The sequence below is a fragment of the Crinia signifera genome, chromosome 12, assembly GCF_055691185.1.
Source record: "Crinia signifera chromosome 12, ASM5569118v1, whole genome shotgun sequence".
NCBI classification, from domain to species: domain Eukaryota; kingdom Metazoa; phylum Chordata; class Amphibia; order Anura; family Myobatrachidae; genus Crinia; species Crinia signifera.
Genome location: NC_139228.1, coordinates 9,602,418 through 9,620,320, shown reverse-complemented (window position 1 = coordinate 9,620,320; position 17,903 = coordinate 9,602,418). Strand labels below are relative to the sequence as shown.

At 46.4% G+C, this 17,903-nt stretch overlaps 2 protein-coding genes across 5 annotated transcripts in view; one reads left to right on the top strand and one right to left on the bottom strand.

Annotated features, from left to right (window-relative positions):
* Window positions 1–270: 270 nt before the first annotated feature.
* Window positions 271–11,569, top strand: GABPB2 (GA binding protein transcription factor subunit beta 2). Of its 3 annotated transcripts, none has more exons than XM_083167404.1 (9): window positions 271–483; window positions 3,066–3,170; window positions 3,621–3,788; window positions 3,897–4,091; window positions 4,353–4,491; window positions 6,192–6,281; window positions 6,749–6,928; window positions 7,902–8,014; window positions 8,269–11,569. In XM_083167404.1, exons 2-9 carry the CDS (start codon window positions 3,066–3,068, stop codon window positions 8,557–8,559), a joined length of 1,281 nt encoding a protein of 426 aa, XP_083023530.1. In that variant the 5' UTR covers window positions 271–483; the 3' UTR covers window positions 8,560–11,569. The 3 variants fall into 3 exon arrangements, with proteins under 3 accessions (XP_083023530.1, XP_083023532.1, XP_083023531.1); XM_083167405.1 differs by having other exon boundaries at window positions 272–483; window positions 6,195–6,281; XM_083167406.1 differs by lacking the exon at window positions 6,192–6,281.
* Window positions 11,570–15,477: 3,908 nt separating this feature from the next.
* Window positions 15,478–17,903, bottom strand: part of LOC146049703 (cortexin-3-like) — a 37,608-nt gene continuing 35,182 nt past the window's right edge. For both annotated transcript variants that reach the window (XM_083166292.1, XM_083166291.1), the window contains one exon: window positions 15,478–17,166. In XM_083166292.1, the coding sequence (XP_083022418.1) occupies window positions 16,891–17,136 (246 nt within the window). In that variant the 5' untranslated portion in view covers window positions 17,137–17,166 and the 3' untranslated portion in view covers window positions 15,478–16,890. The remainder of the gene's footprint in view (window positions 17,167–17,903) is intronic.

Genomic DNA, 17,903 nt, shown 5'->3' with positions numbered 1-17,903 from the left:
TGATAAATAAGTGTTCTATGTTTGTAAAGGTCTAGTTTTGACTGAATTAGAATAAATAGATGTCAGGTAGACAGGATGACAGCAGTCCTGTGGAGAGTGGCACTGTGGTTCTCAGTATATACAGTGTAACATGCAAGTCTAGCCAGCCACAGGTAGACAACAACATGGTTGCCAGAGACAGAGCTGAACAAGGCTCGTTACCATGGTAACCCCGCCCCTGTCCCGGCAGCCACCGGCGCACAGGGCGCGCTCCGTAGTTCCGTCAGTGCGCCTGCTTCAATCTCGGATCCCTCCGCGGAATGGGACGCGATGCGCCTGCCTTCCGTTGTGTACTCCTCCGCGTGTGTTGCCGCCATCTTGAGGGGGGCCCAAACTTTTGCAATTTATTAAATTATTAAGAATACGCAACGCTCGTGCATCGGAGGGCCGCCGGGGGCAGGAAGAGGGCAGGCACGCTGGCTGCTTCCGCTGGCGGGAACCACAGTGAGTACGGGGCGAGATCCGTGATATAGTCCGTGGGCATTTGTGTATGTGTGGCCCGGGGTGTTTGCGCTGCGAGTGCTGTGCGTGAGCCCCCCAGGATGTGTTTCGGGCCTGTGGGCGCCGCACTGAACTAGATTTAATATGTCGGGTGTTCCCTGTCAGCACAGTACGCTCTCCACGTCTCCCTCCATTACTGCCCTCACCCCCATCCCAGTTCTTCCACATCCCCGGGATACCCCCTACACTCCAGTGCTCCAATATCCTCCTGTACACCCCCTTACCCCCTAATTATATCCACAGTGCACCCCCCAATTGCACCACCAGTTCTCTCACACCCACAGTACACCAATATCCTCCTGTACACCCCCCTTACCCTCCATCACACTCTAATTATATCCACAGTGCACCCCACAATTGCACCACCAGTTCTCACACCCCCAGTACACCACAGTGCTCCAATATCCTCCTGTACACCCCCCTTACCCTCCATCACACCCTAATTATATCCACAGTGCACCCCCCAATTGCACCACCAGTTCTCTCACACCCCCAGTACACCCAAGTGTCCAATATCCTCCTGTACAACCCCCTTACCCTCCATCACACCCTAATTATATCCACAGTGCAACCCCCAATTGAACCACCAGTGCTCCCACATCCCCAGTACACCCCTCTACACTCCAGTGCTCCAATATCCTCCTGTACATCCCCCTTACCCTCCAGTACACCCTAATTATATCCACAGTGCTCCCACATCCCCAGTACACCCCACCCCTACCCTCCAGTGCATCCACTTTAATACACCCATAACCCCCCCCCCATATCCCCAAAGCACCCAAATACCCAGGTGCTTCCACATTCCTGGGACACCCCCCTACTCATGTATTCAGTGATCCACCCATATAGTAGACCCACGCCAAACCCTTCATTTTATCCCCTCTCATCTCCCAGTATACAACCCCATTACACAATACCCTTCAGTATAGCCACTATGTTCCCTCATCTTCCGCGACACCCCCTACTCAATTCCTCTAACCTCCAGTACACCCCACCCTCTTCTACCGACAGTCTGACATCCCCTTACCACCCCACCCATATGATTTATTTATTAAAGCCCCCATACGTTATAATGGCTTTTCCCTTCTGAGAAGTTGCCTGCTAAGCCAGCCTGGCTCCTAAGCATACCAAGAGATTGCTTCTGCAGCCGGTGCATCTCGCAGGCTCCAGTGCGCTGTTCACGGGACTGCTCATCCCACCGGACCTGCTGTCATTCACAGTGCCCAAATTGCAGGTACATTTTCTAGTGTATGGGGGGCCTGAAGATGGGATATTGCCATAGCAACATACACAATTTTAGGTACTTGTGTACTAGCACAGCGCCCATCGCAGACCATAAGGCATGCGATGGTGTGTGATGCGATGGCAGCCGATGTTACACAATTTTAAATGGTATACCATCAAATTGTACGCCATTCTATTGCATATACAATGGTATGCGATTTAAAATTGTATAAGCACCCTAATGGGGGCTTACAATGTTAAATGCACCCCCACTATGAACTTGAACCCGAAGCGTGGCGAGCGGTGGCGGTACGTGTCCTACGACCTTTTCATACCCCCACTAGCCACGTCAGCATGGAGTTGACTTTATATAGTGTGGCAAGCGCAGCACTTTACAGGTATATTCGTCCGCTCGCCAAATCAACTCCACGCCGACGTGGATAGTGGGGGTATGAAAAGGTCGTAGGATGCGTACCGCCGCGTTTGCCACGCTTCGGGTTCACGTTCATAGTGGGGGGTGCATGTAACATTGTAAGCCTCCATTAGGGTGCTTATACAATTAAACATCGTATAGGGGGCTTATACAATTTTAAATCGCATCGGGTGTATGCGATGCGATTATATGTCATGAGACCAAATATCGTGGGCGCCGTGCTAGTGCACGAGAACCCAATTTTATTATCTTCTAGGATGTGTTAAATAAATAGATTGATTGGTTTCTCATAGCAACATCCCATCCTCAATAGAACTTCCTTCTTAGTAAATACACATAGACTGCCTTCCAATCCTGCTGTAGGGATACATATACCAGTGGTGGGGATTCTGGCAGTCAAAAGACCAACTCCCGAAATCCCAATGTGGAGAATGCCAACAGGGGCTTCGTATGTACCCTGCTCGTAACCCAACACATAGCCTCTCAATCTTCTTCCTTCTCTGGCCTGACCCTAACCCGCCTCGGCATAATTACTTGGCGGATGCCACTTGTCGGGATTCCGGGTTTCTGCACCTTTGATCCATTTCTGGCGTTCTAAAGCTGGTGTTCTGACAGCAATCAGGACACTGCACCCTTACGTGACCACCCAACGCCATTACTGCCTCCATAGTATACACTTTCCCGATATCGCACAGACCAAACTCTACAGTATCCCACTTCCTAGCTGCTTTGGACTGATCTTTTCCAAATCCTTTGATTGCTAATTAGGATTGTGTCCTTTTTACTTTGTCCGTGTGACCTGGAGCAGGTGAGACTGCTCCCTAGTACCCAAAACTGGCTTCATGGAGTTTTAATTGTCTGTGTACAGATGGCTCTAGACCTGGGAAAAAGATTGCTGGAAGCTGCTCGCAATGGAGAAGATGATGAAGTCCGTCTGTTAATGCAGAATGGGGCTCCCTTTACTACCGACTGGGTACGTATCTGCCAGTGGGCATCCCTGCAATCCAACGTTATTCCTTCATGTGTCCTGTAATCCGGGCTCTATAGTGACCACCTGCTCCGCTGTAGACCTAGTGGTCCTCAACCTCATACCTCAACAGGTCATGTTTTCAGGACTTCTTTTTTTTTGTGTGGGATATTAAAGACACCCAGAAAACATTACCTGTTGAGGACTGGAGTTAAATCGTATTGCTCCAGGTTTGCTGTGTAAAGGGCCTCCTTATGATGTTATTATTAGTTTACGGATAGTAGTAAATCTATTTGGACATTCACCAATATCTAACTGGGGCGAATGTACAGTATCTAAACACCTGGCCAGTATCTATGCATGCAGTTATTTGTGTGTGTGTGCACCTTGTATGTCAGTGGGTTGAGTTTACATACTATGCCATTGCATTAATATGTAATGTATGGTGTTTTCTAGCTTGGAACCTCCCCTTTACACCTGGCTGCTCAGTTTGGCCACTTCTCTACAGTTAAAGTGCTGCTCCAGGCAGGCATCAGCAGGGATGCCCGAACAAAGGTGGACAGGACCCCCCTGCACATGGCAGCAGCTGAGGGACACGCCCATATAGTGGACTTGCTCATCAAGGTACATAATCACAGCCAGAGGGTGGAGTCGGAGTACAGTTGGCAATGATTAGATATGTATGTTCCGTCCTGCTACTTGCACCGTAACAGTGTCGCCTTTCTCCTGTAGAATGGAGCAAATATCAACGCCAAGGACATGTTAGAAATGACCGCTCTGCACTGGGCCACGGAGCACAACCACCAGGACGTGGTGGACTTGCTTCTTAAGAATGGAGCAGATGTCCATGCAAACAGCAAGTTTGGGAAAACCGCATTCGACATTGCCCTGGATAAAAACAACCCCGAACTGCTTATTACGTTACAAGTGAGTCTATCTCAAGGCAGGCCATATATAATATGGTGATGTATAGAGGGGAGTAGTATTGCTCTTGCACAAGAGACTTCCTGTCTGTGAGCGACAGTACAAGATGTCCCTTTAAAGTTTAAAGCTGCCTGGTAACAAAGGACAGGTGCTTTATTGATCATTTTTCCATAGTGTTTTTCACTGACCCCTAGTAATGGCCTGAAATTGGAAATGTAATCCTTTTATTGCTGTATGTTAATCTCCTTTCATCTCTACTTCCAGGAATCCATGCAGGGCAATATCCGGGTGCAACCCGTGAGGACAAACACCATCACTGGCTCGTCACCGCACTTCATTCTGACACAAGGGGATCTGGCCAACCTGTCCAACCTGGTGTCTACAGCCAATCTGAAGTCCGTAGGTACGCTGCAACTGTCCAGCTTTGTGGGGTCTTGATGCATATTGCACTGTATGAGTAAAGGTGTCCACAGATCGATCCCGGCGTGCGTTGTGGGCTTAACTAGCACACATAGCATCGCATCGTATGCCTTGTGCATACGATGTGCATGCGATGCGATGCTATGCTAGAAAAAGCTAGTACAAAAAGTATGTGCAGCACATACTTTTTGTACTGTGCGATGAGGTGCCGCGGGAGCGCGCACCCCATCGTATAGCATCGCACCGCCGGGATCGGTGCGTGTGTGGGCACCTTTACACTATCACCTTTAGTCCATTTATCTGGTGTCCGCATCGCAACGACTGCCACTAGATTGCCCCGACAGAGCAATTCAAGTGGTGCATCCTTCTGACATTACTGTTCTGATTAGATATGTGCATGTTCAGACTTACTTAAATATCAAAGCGGGATCTTATTGGCTATCCGGCTGTCACATGTTTTGGAGTCAAAACATGTGACAGCCGGTAGCAAATGAGATCCAGGTAAATCCGAACCTGCACATATGATAGTTATGATGATCCGTCCTTTAAACCGGCTGGTAACTAGTTTGTGTCTAAAGATGATGGTTTTGATTGATTGATTGATTGGTGAGGGCTTGCCATGGCGATAATTTCAGGTGCTGTGCAAAATTTCTGCTACTTTTTTTTTTTTTTAAATGTAATCTAGTGCAGTGATGGCTAACCTTGAAACTCCAGCTGTTGTTGTACTACACATCCCAGCATGCCTTGCATCCGTTTTAGCATGGCCAAATAGTGCAACTGTAGCAAGGCATGCTGAATGTGTAGTTCAACAACAACTGGAGTGTCAAGGTTAGCCATCACTGATCTAGTCCATCTTGTTTTACGGTAGTTAGTTGGGAAGTTACCATGTAGTTGACTATGACAGTGCTGGATAACACCTAAGGAGTCGTTCCTCAGTATCAGCTGCTGTGTTGGCTACAGGGGTAGTAGCCTTGTACAGTGCTGGTTGGTCACCATCTACCCCACCAAAAAAAATATCTGGAACATATTTGAATGAAGATTATTAATATAAAATAGGTTACCTGCATGTTCTGCTGGAAAATCTATCCCGGTACCCGGAGGAGTCAGAGAACCTAAAATCGGACATGTACGCTAATTCGGTGCATTTCATAAAACTCTGATGAATGGGTGCCTGACATTGGCAAACACTGGCCGCAGTGTTGAAGCTGTATTGGCCAATCTGAGTAAGCTCTGATGGCTGATGGTCTCGTAGATGATGGGGTTCACAATACATACTGCAGGGTTGTTGGTCTCTATAGTTGCCTTTCCCCCACCCTCCTGTAATCAAATCGATCCCATGCGGCTTTAGGTGCCAGGAATATACTCTGACTGTTGGTGTCTAACTTTGATATAGAGGCGTACAGTGCCTCATGTCTCTGTGTAATGGTTCTAAGTAAATCTGACACTGAGTTGGCACAGAAAGGCTGCCTGCGCTATGTGGCATTTGCTGGTGCCCTTGAGCGTAATACCTAAAATAAAGACCAATAAATCCAGAAACATGGAATTGGCTGTAAGATCACTGCTTGGCTCTGTGCACCAGGTGGCGCCAGAAGGTTCTCTATGCGTCACGTCGTACTGGCCGATTGTATACTATGAATATGCAGTGTCTTCTGTCCATGCTTTCTATAACGTGTCTCTTTTCAGCAGCCAGAAATGGAGGAAACTTTCAGATCACTAACTCCAATTCTGTGCTGGCCACCCTGGCAGCGTTAGCAGGGTCTGATGGTACCGGAAGTGAGTAATGGCGTGATCTGATTCATTACGTTAACCTGTCTAATGAGTTTTCAGGGAGATTCATTTGATATTCATGTTTAATTAACTAGCAGCGTGTTTCCCAATCAGTTAAAGTTCTAAGAATTAAATTTCTCCAAGTGTATTACTGAGTTTAGAGCTTCCCCAGCAGATGTGAATGGGGAGCCAGGCATGCAAAGTGCTTTAATCCACCAATTTCTTCACCCCTCGCAGCCAAAGGAAGGTCATAATTGTCTTTAAATATAAACGATTATCAAAGACCCTTTTAGATATTAACTTAGCCTTCATTCGGTTTTCAGCTGAAGAAATCGGTCCGGTTTCTTTTTTTACTGCTTGGAAAATGTTAAGTCTCCTTGCTGTGCCCGTCGTAAAGGACATCTAGGAAGTGGAAACACCTGGGTTCAATTCTTTGTTCCCTGTCTAATGCGTAAAGTCTGTGTTCCGTCCAGATTCCACTACCGAACTAGTGTCCTTGGATTCAGCGGCTGTCCGGCAGATGATGGAAAATGGAGGCCAGAGGGTGATCACGATAGTCACAGATGGCGTTCAGATGGGCAACCTGCACGGAGGGTTCACCACAGACCACATCCGCCATCCACTCCTGGTTACTATCCAGAACGGAGATCAAGGTAAACTTAAAGCAGACTGAAAACCGCTTTCCGACTCCCATCGTGGATGAGCCACCTGTATATCTTCCTAATGCCGCTCAGTCGCCTTTGATTACCTGGGCGACTAATATAGTTCTATATAGTTTAAGCATTGGATTTGCCATGAAAGATCTAGATCAGGATGAAAGGTCTTGGGCAGGTGGCAGATATAAGGGACCCCGTTGACGGGAAGATTGGTAGGAGAAGGCAAAGCAAGCAGGTTACTTCTAGAACTTCTGAAATGACTTCTCAGCTAAGCACCGTAATCTGCAGGAGTTGTGGAGTCTGTCTCGATATTTGGGCGTTTTGTCCAACAATGTAAACGCCTACATCTGCAAAGATGGGTAGGTATGATTGGCGCAATGCTGCTGTATTTGGTTCAAGCTATTTTCCATGTCATGGGATTAGGAGAACTGAGACTGATTCAGGCAAGGCCCACATTGACTTTTCCGGTTGATCGATATAAGCTCCACCCCCTTTTCAGATCTTGGAATAAATGTGACTGTGGTGATATCTGGGGGGAGGAGTTTCTGTGCGATTGTGTTCACACAAAGCTTTGTGGCTGCTGCTATGTCAGGGAACAGTTGTCAAGAGTATGGCAGGTAAAATGTCTGATTCCCCTTGTCAGATCACATTCCTGGGTCCCCGAACACTGGTTTTAAGCCATGTCACAGAAGCATGAAACTTGTTCAAACCACTGTTAGCACTTGGAGGAGATCTCCTCTCTAGGCGCCAAGAATGTGGCTGCGTTTTACCTTGTTATACACTACTCGGTAACTCCGGTCCTTCCCAGATAACCCGGCAGTATGAATGAGCGTAGGATTTTTGGGGTTTGACTCCTCTTCCTGTAGTTAATTTAGCAGTGGGTTAAACCTGCATAGGTATTGCTATAGACTGACTAGAGGAAAGCCGGAGTGGTATTTGCAGTGTGTAACTCTGGTCCCCTATGTTCCAGTTGTTGCAATACCAGAGGAGGACGTTATTGAGGAGGTGGTGACGGAGGTGGAGGCTCCTCCTGCCAAGAAGCCCAGAACGGAAGAGGTTGAAATAGCCACAGAAGAGAATACGGTATGTTCTAACGCTCTGCACATGTTACATCTGCCCCACTTGTAGTGCAGCAGGGTTTTGCCCATTGGAGAAGGCTTTTGCGACTAATTCAGACTGCGGTGACTTGGCCGAGCTACTTGTGCTGTGTGTATATATACTGAGATGTAGCCTAGTGCTTTATTGGTCATGGTCTGCCCCGGCATAGCAGTCCCCATAGCTTTCCATGGGGCTGTGATCACACAATGCTCACCGTGCCCTCGTGTGTTTCTCTGTAGGACATTCAGGACGAAGAAGCCCGCAACCTCTTACAACAACAGTTACATGAAGCTAACTGCAGGGCCCGCGAATACAGACAGCAGCTTCTAGAGAAGGAACAGGAGGCCGAGGGCTACCGGGTAAAACTGGAAAACCTGGCACGGCAGCATCTCAATGGGGACAGCTATGCACTGTTAGAGGATGGAGACACAATCATAATCTCCACAGAGGAACTGGAAGGGACAGAAGTGACTGAGATAGAGACAGTGGAACATCACTGCGACATTCCCATGGAGGGTGTTGCTCTGTGACCGAGCTGTTTTGTAAATAGGGTGGCAGGCCAATGAACTTACCTGCAGATTCAGGGAGATCGGCCACAGGCATGCGCTGCGCCCTCAGCTGGATGATGGGAGGACTGCACCTCTATGATCATGTAGGCATCCACAGACTTGGCAGCAGCAAATCCGGGTTCCAGCCCAGCCAGTGCTCCCAACGCGTACCATGTTCTAGCATCGCCTCCTGGCTGCCACTGGGCGCTCCTGACAAATATTCCCGCGTTACAATGCAGCCCGTGAAGACGTGAGGTGTATGCAGCTGTGCTTCAGGGAGTCATCAGTCTCTTCTTCGTGATTGGGTAGCCGCAGGCCAACGCCTTTCTGCCTGCAACTTGTTTGTTTAATGTAAATTGACAGATCTATAATCCTTTATATTTATATATTCTCACAAGTGCTGACTTTCATTCCAGTTCCTTTTTATTTGCCCCTTATACACAGACAACATTGTCCATGCTGCCCCGCTGCTAGGGTATCCTCTAAGCTGCTGCTTCTGTAGGAGAGACGGAGGGTCACTATAAAAGCAAAAAAAAAAAAAAAAAGGGTGTTTGTCACCTTGAAAATGCGTTAAAATATGCCCTGACCCAGGGTTGATTTTGGCCTATGCACAAGCTGCACTGCGGGCAATTTCTATTAGTCATGAGTGTGCAAAAGCCTGTTTTACGGGTTGACCATGTGTAGCAGCAACTTGTACGGGTTCCTTGCATTCTGTCTCCTGATGTTGTACAAAGCTATCAATTGAAATATAACTTTATTTTCATTTTGAATGAAATACAAATTAATGAGGGGGTTTGGTTATTCTAACATGCGCTCTGACATGGTCACCTTCGGGTTTTTTCTTCCTCTCACTGTGAGAAATCTAGTAGAGACTGAAGGTTTCATGGTTCACTTACTCTTTCCGTATAATCTTGCCCCAATTTTCTAGCTTTTGGCTTGATGGTCTAGTTTGTAACTGGGCGACCATGTCTCATCTGGAACATCACCCCCAAGGGAAGTGCAAAAAAAACAAAGACGAGGGATGTGAGCTGCCTGTGCTGTTGGAGAAATAAATTGTGCGCCGTCCATGTGTCTAGAAGAAGGGAGAGGATTGTTTAATACCTGTATGAATCAATGTCTGTACTTCGCTTGTCGGTATTAGGGTAAAACGTAAGTTTCCATCCATGCCCGGCAGAATTATTACTATTTTATAGTGTACATATGTATGTTGGTCATTTTATTTTTTTTGTCTTTTTTTTTTTTTTTTTTTTTTCACATCTTTATAAACATTCAGTTTTTAATTGTATATTTTGGTTTCTTTTCAATAGTCAGGCTCAGGTTTCACTGCTCATTCTATTGGTGGTGTGCACTTTAAGCACCGCAGGATGCTGCTCGCTGTAGGTCAATAATACCTTGTTGCAGTTTTTGTGATCGCTATACAGGGGGTAAGGCAGCAGATGGTTTGCAGTTGGCTTAGGTTTAAGGTTTGGCTGTGGTCGGGGTGGGTTAATGGGATCCGTCTGGATGCTGCTGTTGGCATTGTGACAGTCTTACTGCTGGGTATTCATAGCGACTCCTATCTATTCCCTGTTCTGCGTCTTAGTTACAGTGAATAGGCTGCTGCATCTTGCCCGCCGCACTGTGTAACCGCATGAAGAATCGCCATCCCCAGCATTGGATATATCCCAAATCTTCTCCTGGGAAACCTGGGCTTTGTGACTTCATCACGTGTAAGAAATGTTGGACAATCTACCTCTATAGACGAGCACAGGCCATCCTGTGCCATTATAATGTTCTATTTCCTTTTTGTATGATCTGTTTTAACATTTCCTTATATTAAATCGGATATATCTGGAAGTTAAACATGTTTTATATTAAAGTGGAATGTGGGGGAGCTGGAAATCGGAGCGCCAGCAGGGAAACTGTGAGGCAGTAGTGGTGATGTAGGTCAGTGTTAATCCGCGCTGCGTCTGTGATGTCACTGCTTCCTAGTCTGTTGGACCTGGCTACACATATTGCTGCTGGGTTTACTTTGCACTCTGTTACCATCGGGAAAGAGATTATAAATGTAGGAGTCAATTCAATGACCTGTATACATCAGGTTCTGGAGCGGAACCTCCTAGTACCCTTCCTTGGCAACCATGGAACCTCGCTGATGCAAGCGGAACCTACTGAGCAAGCTGGCATATCACCAGTACTTTAATTGGCAAAATTCTAAGCCCGCAGCATCACCCACAGGTTAGAGGAGGAACGATGCAACAACCTGGTTTTTATTTGATTCCCTTATTAAATGTATTGCTATTATTAATTCTGTAACACAAGCTGTTTTACTTTTTAGTATATTTCTTTCAGCTCACGTTATTTGGTGTAGTACCTCTTTCTTATTTGGTTGCAAATGTTAGTTTTTAGCCACCCAGCCCAGCCAGGTGTCTGTAAGTGATCATAGATGGGTCCTTGCTGAGTGCAGAGGTGAGAGATTGGTACGCCCGTGTGGAATTATATTACTGCAGAACAAAACACTGATAAAGTTTCCCCGGGCAGATGCCTGTTGCCATGGCAGCCTTTCTTAACCCACATAATAATCGTACAAAGCGGCAATGTCAGACTTGGGTGGCAGTCACTCTGCATTAACTCCTCACTGCCCATCTCCAAAACCAGCGCCGTGTAACTGGTATATCACTGCCAGGGGTATAGACCATTAATTGTTCTATCTGGAATATTTTATGGTCTTGTGTTACTGGGTTGTATTGGTGTTGCACATACATCTGTGCAATCCTGGGGTTCTGACTTTAATACTTCTATATACAGTATAGAAGTATTAATCTGTTACCTCCTCCTAAACAATGATTGCAGTATGATTTTATTATTACCTGCCAACCTGAAGCCAGACCTTCAGCCTTCATCTGCTACAGAACCACAAGCTGGGGACAAGTTGACTCTGTCTGTAATAAACTGAAGGAATTTGAGGTTTCTCTATGGCAGAGAAACCTTCTTTATTCAAAGTATGTATATATAGTATATTGCTCTATTTATATAGGTTATATGTAGCGCACGCACCCCTCCACCCCCCCCCAAAAAAAAAAAAATCATTGCTGTCCCCCCATAATGTTTATTTTGGGAGGAATAAAAAAAAATATTTTTTTTATTGTCTGCTAGCTCAAGGATTCCATCACAAAAAAATCCTCCTGTTCCTTTGTAAACATCACTGTCCCAACGTTTTTTGTTAATAAAGTTTTTACATACAATAGTACATCAGCCCCCACTATAACTTTATTGATGAGACAGTAGTAGACAGACACAGCACGCCCCTTTTCAGTCTTTGCATGACTGAACATCAAATCTGTGACTGAGAAGTCTGGGATGTGTAGTTCCACAGCGTCTGAAGTGCCAGTTTGCCTACCTCTAAGTTAAGGTAAAATGTTTATTTTGTATGCACGTCTAAATGTCATTCTGCACTTCTTCACTAGTGTGATGGGATTATGTTGTTACCCTTTGTCATTTAAGGTTTTACAGCTTTATGTACAGTGTATTTTATTGTATCCCAAGTGACATGCTTGTAATATTCTCTTCCATGGAAATGATTCCCGTACAAGCTACATAACGTATTTTGTTAATGAGATGAGGCGATGTTCGGTCTGTATTCTATACTTTTTCTACTAATTTGTACAGAATTTTATATTTCAATAAAAGACTTATATTTTGAACTACACCGCCGCATTCTGACGCCGCTTCCTGCACTACGGTTCCAGGCGTTGGACTACATGTTGCTCACTTTAGTTTGATGGACGGGGGTGAGAGAGGGACATGAGACGCGTGTGGACTGCACGGTGATGTTGCGACATGCCGCTTACGTTCTCCAGAGTGCGGTGAAATCTTCAGGAGATGCTGAGATGAGGAGGATTGTCTCCTATGGTGGCCAAACCTGGTTCAATCCTGTTACTAAAGTCTGTGCAGCGCAATGGAATGGTACATTGTGCCTGTGTACATACTACATGATATACAGTACAACAGCACTACGTATGGTTACATACTGCAGGTACACAATACACTGTGTGTATGATGTATTGTTCTGATCTAATGTACATTATAGAGCAATACGTTGGTGAATAGAGGACATCAAGCCCAGCAACCAGCTCCTCTCTGCACTGATTAGGGCAATACAAGAAAAAAGGTTAATAAAGGCCAGCGATAGAGCGGAGTGTTCCATTGCAATGCCTTGTTATATTATATGCACATCCGAATAGCTCTTCAGGTCCTAGGGACGGGATGCAGTTACGATCCCGGCGGTCGGGATACCAGCGTTCAGAATCCCGACGCCGGAATCCCGACCGCCAAAATGCCGACACATTCTCCCTCCTGAGGTGTCCACGACACCCCTGGAGGGAGAATAAATTAGTGTGCCGAGCGTAGCGAGGCACCGGGCCCGCTGCGTGGCGAGCGCAGCGAGCCCGCAAGGGGGGGCGATCCACGTCCCCCCCTTGTCGGCATTTCGGCTGTCGGGATTCCGGCGTCGGGATTCTGAACGCCGGGATCCCGACCGCCGGGATTCAATACTGAATCCCCTAGGGACCATTAGTTATCCAGTTTTATCAATAGTTTGGAAACTGGTTGGGTATATGAAGTAGCTCCAGGCATCTAGGGACCTGTCTAGGTTTACTATTAGCCTAGGTGGGTGTTTGTTTATGTTTGTGGAGCGGCAGGATTAGCCCAGGTGGATCCCACTGTGTCCCAGAGAGCTTACTGTAATACTAGTCCCCTTTATTAAGCCTCTGGCAGACAGTTATTTAAATGCAATTTTCCAGAGCTAGCTGGTGCACAGGTGCAGTCATCACTAACGGTCACATATTTATGTATTTATTTACAGTTTCTTATATAGTGCAGCATATTCCGTTGCGCTTTACAATTGCCCAAACTACCTAACAGGTGCAGTCATTACTAACCATCACAGATCCAAGACTACCTAGCTGGTGCACAAGTTCAGTTATTACTAATCGTTGTATAGCCCAGACCACCTAACTGGTGCACAGGTGCAGTCATTACTAACCATCACATATCCTAGACTACCTAGCTGGTGCACAGGTTCAGTCATTACTAACCGTCGTATAGCCCAGACCACCTAACTGGTGCAGTCATTACTAACCATCACATATCCTAGACTACCTAGCTGGTGCACAGGTTCAGTCATTACTAACCGTCGTATAGCCCAGACCACCTAACTGGTGCAGTCATTACTAACCATCACATATCCTAGACTACCTAGCTGGTGCACAGGTTCAGTCATTACTAACCGTCGTATAGCCCAGACCACCTAACTGGTGCACTGGTGCAGTCATTACTAACCATCACATATCCTAGACTACCTAGCTGGTGCACAGGTTCAGTCATTACTAACCGTCGTATAGCCCAGACCACCTAACTGGTGCAGTCATTACTAACCATCACATATCCTAGACTACCTGGCTGGTGCACAGGTTCAGTCATTACTAACCGTCGTATAGCCCAGACCACCTAACTGGTGCACTGGTGCAGTCATTACTAACCATCACATATCCTAGACTACCTAGCTGGTGCACAGGTTCAGTCATTACTAACCGTCGTATAGCCCAGACCACCTAACTGGTGCACTGGTGCAGTCATTACTAACCATCACATATCCTAGACTACCTAGCTGGTGCACAGGTTCAGTCATTACTAACCGTCGTATAGCCCAGACCACCTAACTGGTGCACAGGTGCAGAAATTAAGTCACATATTCCACACCATTTACCTGGTCCACAGGTGTAGTCATCACTAACCACATTTCCAAGACCACCTATTGGTGTACAGGTGCAATCATTACTAACCGTCATATAGCCCAGACCACCTAGCTGGTGCACAGGTGCAGTCATCACTAACCGTCACATATCCCAAACTAGCTGGTGCACAGGTGCAGTCATCACTAATCGTCACATATCCCAAACTACCTAGCCGTGCACAGGTGCAGTCATCACTAACCATCACATATCCCAAACTACCTAGCTGGTGCACAGGTTCAGTCATCACTAACGGTCACATATCCCAAACTACCTAGCTGGTGCACTGGTGCAGTCATTCCTAACCATCACATATCCAATACTACCTAGCTGGTTCACAGGTGCAGTAATTAATAGTCACATATTCCACACTACTTACCTGGTGCACAGGTGCAGTCATAACTAACCACATTTCCCAGACCAGCTATCAGTGCACAGGTGCAATCATTACTAACCGTCATACTTCCCAGATCACCTATCGGTGCACAGGTGCAATAATTACTAACCGTCATATAGCCCAGACCACCTAGCTGGTGCACAGGTGCAGTAATTAATAGTCACATATTCCACACTACCTGGTGCACAGGTGCAGTCATCACTAACCACATTTTCCAGACCAGCTATCAGTGCACAGGTGCAGTCATTACTAACCATCGTATTTCCCAGATCACCTATCGGTGCACAAACCTGTGCTTCATTCATTCCTAACTGACACACTCTACAGATGCTCAGGTGGTCTGGAAAACTTGGATTGTTGGAAGATCTGGAGGACCTGTTTGGTGACCCCTGGCCTAAGGTGATAAATATATGTAATAAAACGGATGAGCGTGTCCTGGCTGGTGGTTTAAGGGCTGACACCCCCCCCCCCCCCCCCAAATAATAATGCATTATCTAGAGAAGGTTTGATCAGATCATATTGTTCCCTATTTTGCATATAATTCTACGCCGACATGCGATAAAGCACGTCGGCACCCTTATTGCCACATATTTCTGTTGTGGTTTGCTGACACATACTTGGATGAGACCCCTTCAGGATCATCGCCCAGTGTATTCCGCTAGCCCTCCCTGCCGGCAGCTCCCGGTGAGCCAATGGGCGGGTGTAGGCTGGTAAAAGTCACGACAAGTAACACACTGCAAAATGTCTCCATTTTATTTATTATTCTTCATTCTGCACACAGAAATTGCTGGAGCACAGGGAACTATTCAGCAAATGTTTTTGTTTTGTTTTTGGGAGCTGGTATTTCTTTCTCTCCACAGTATTGATTTTACTGACTTAAGCCACATATACACCCCTGAGGCCTTCCCATGTACTTTAGAAAGACACAGCACACTTTCTAAATCCGGCTCCTCAGTTTCCATAGGAACCACGGTAATTTTGTGTTTTTGTCTTCCGATGCACCTCTGCCTCTGGCATAATAGAGGCGAGTGGCTGACGGTGAATCTTTGTTGGCAGTGACAGATCGGTCATGCTCAGTCTCCCAGCCAGCGCAAAAACTGGGTGTCAGCGAAGACCGAAACAAAAGTGATTTCTGGCTTCTTCAGCTGTGATATGTCCGGCTGGCCGGAAGACAACATGCCAGTGAAAGGACGTGTGCTTTTTTCATAATTGCCGCCTGAGTCCGTCTGCTCGTTGGCCTACAGGCGACCATTTTGGAATGTGTCGGCAAAGAAGCTTTGCAAATGGCTTCCCAGCATGTGTCTGGTCCCTGTGTGGTGGCAACGCAGTCGTATTTATACCGTGATGTTTTTGGTTAAGCGGTACAATGCTCACAATCACCATAGATCACAATAGCTTGGAGCGTAACAGAGCTGATCACCTGGAACATCAAAAAAATAAATGAACTTGTAAACTGGTCACGGCTATATCCCCTCCTACAACCGTCTGGGGCTTATACAGCCTAGTGCAAGGCGGTTGAATATCTACGTAATGTCTGATCCAACCATTAATGTGTAGATAGTATGTTTTCCTGCCAGACTGGGGTGGGGTTTTTTGTTATTTTTGTTCTCTACTGGTTTGTGTTGATCTAAAAATTCAGACCGACTGAGGTATTTTGGGGTTCTGAAAAGTACAATCTATAGCGTATCAGTGGAACACGGGACAGTTTGCCTTGCATTGAGAAGAATGAAGCTGTGGTTTCTCAACCGCTTTTGATGTCCCAATGCGCACCTACAATATCAATGATATATACATACACGCACACACTTACACACAAGATACAGAAGATAGCAACGAGAGTCAGGTCAGTCCACAACCTTCTGGAGTAGGCGTGCACACACTGTGCGGTAGTAAAGCTTGGTTCTCTTGTATTGGTAGATCAAATTCAGCTTTGTGTCACCTTGGTCAGAACTTTGCGTAGGTTACAAAGCTTTACGGTAGATGTAAACATACCACACACATTAGGCTTTAAGAATTGAAAATAACACAAATTCCCCCTCCCCCCACAAAAAAAGCTGATTTCCCGAAGGCCACCAGTGAATGTCGGGGAGCGGGATAGACGTAGTTGAGTTTTCATCCCATGACTGGTAGAATGAGGCCCCCAAGTCAGGCCCATCGGTAGTCAAACGTGTCTTTCTCCATGTAGTCTGTCCATGTGGACGAGGGCATGCTGCGGTACGGATCCAGGAGGATCCTGAAGCAGCGGATGATCAGGAGCCCCAGGAAGATGAAGAGAAGGAAAACCAGAACAAAGGCGGCTTTCTGTTCCAAGGTCAGAGAGGACACCGGGAGGGCAGCCCCCGACGTTGACATTGTTGTGCTCAGAAGCTCTCCGCCCATTGTTAGAAGCATGTTGCCGTTGGTTGTCCTCCGTCCTCGAACCTACAACAAGAAGGACCGGGGTATAAATATGTTGGGAAGCATTGGGGGGCATGGTTTAGAGTCTATGGTGATATTTATGTGTTGAGCTCCAACTGAAAAGGCGCCTCAAAGATATTTTCTGGGTGTGTCTCCTGCAATTGAGACCCCACCCAGCCACAAACCTGCCCACCCCTTTCACTGCAACTGGCTGATTAGGCTACAGCCTAGGGCGCCAGGACTGGGGTCGGGGTGGCCTTGGCTGCCCAGCTGGCTTTTAACGCCGGCTGGGCAGTCTAAAAACAAAGTTTCCTTCACACACCACAAGCATTAGAGCCTACATGCCAAGTGTATTACCTTCGTTACGTGCAGTATGACTGGTGAGATACTAAGCGCCCATACATTTATTTGTATAAAAAAGTTTTGAGATCCAGAAACGGTACACAGCGCTAAAACTAAATACAAAAATTATAATGTGAATAAAAAGTGAACAAATCAATGTGCACAAAGACAAAATCAGGAGTACTTCCCTTTCGTATATCTCAATGGATGAAAGGTAAGTGTACCGATACACTTTTTATTCACATTATAATTTTTGTATTTAGTTTTAGCGCTGTGTACCGTTTCTGGATCTCAAAACTTTTTTTTCCATTTGTTCAACTTCAAGGACCTTTGGTGTAGGTCCTATTGAGGTCCTATTGAGTTCCAGAGACTATTCATAGCTGCGTTTAGCGCAAATCTTCAGTCACGCACAAAATTTT

Bases quoted from the DNA above. Each gene is read 5' to 3' on its own strand.
- GABPB2 (XM_083167404.1), top strand. From the start codon at position 3,066: ATGGCTCTAGACCTGGGAAAAAGATTGCTGGAAGCTGCTCGCAATGGA. The intron at 3,789-3,896 runs GTACATAATCAC...TTTCTCCTGTAG, and splicing joins TAGTGGACTTGCTCATCAAG to AATGGAGCAAATATCAACGC. The intron at 6,282-6,748 runs GTGAGTAATGGC...TGTTCCGTCCAG, and splicing joins AGGGTCTGATGGTACCGGAA to ATTCCACTACCGAACTAGTG.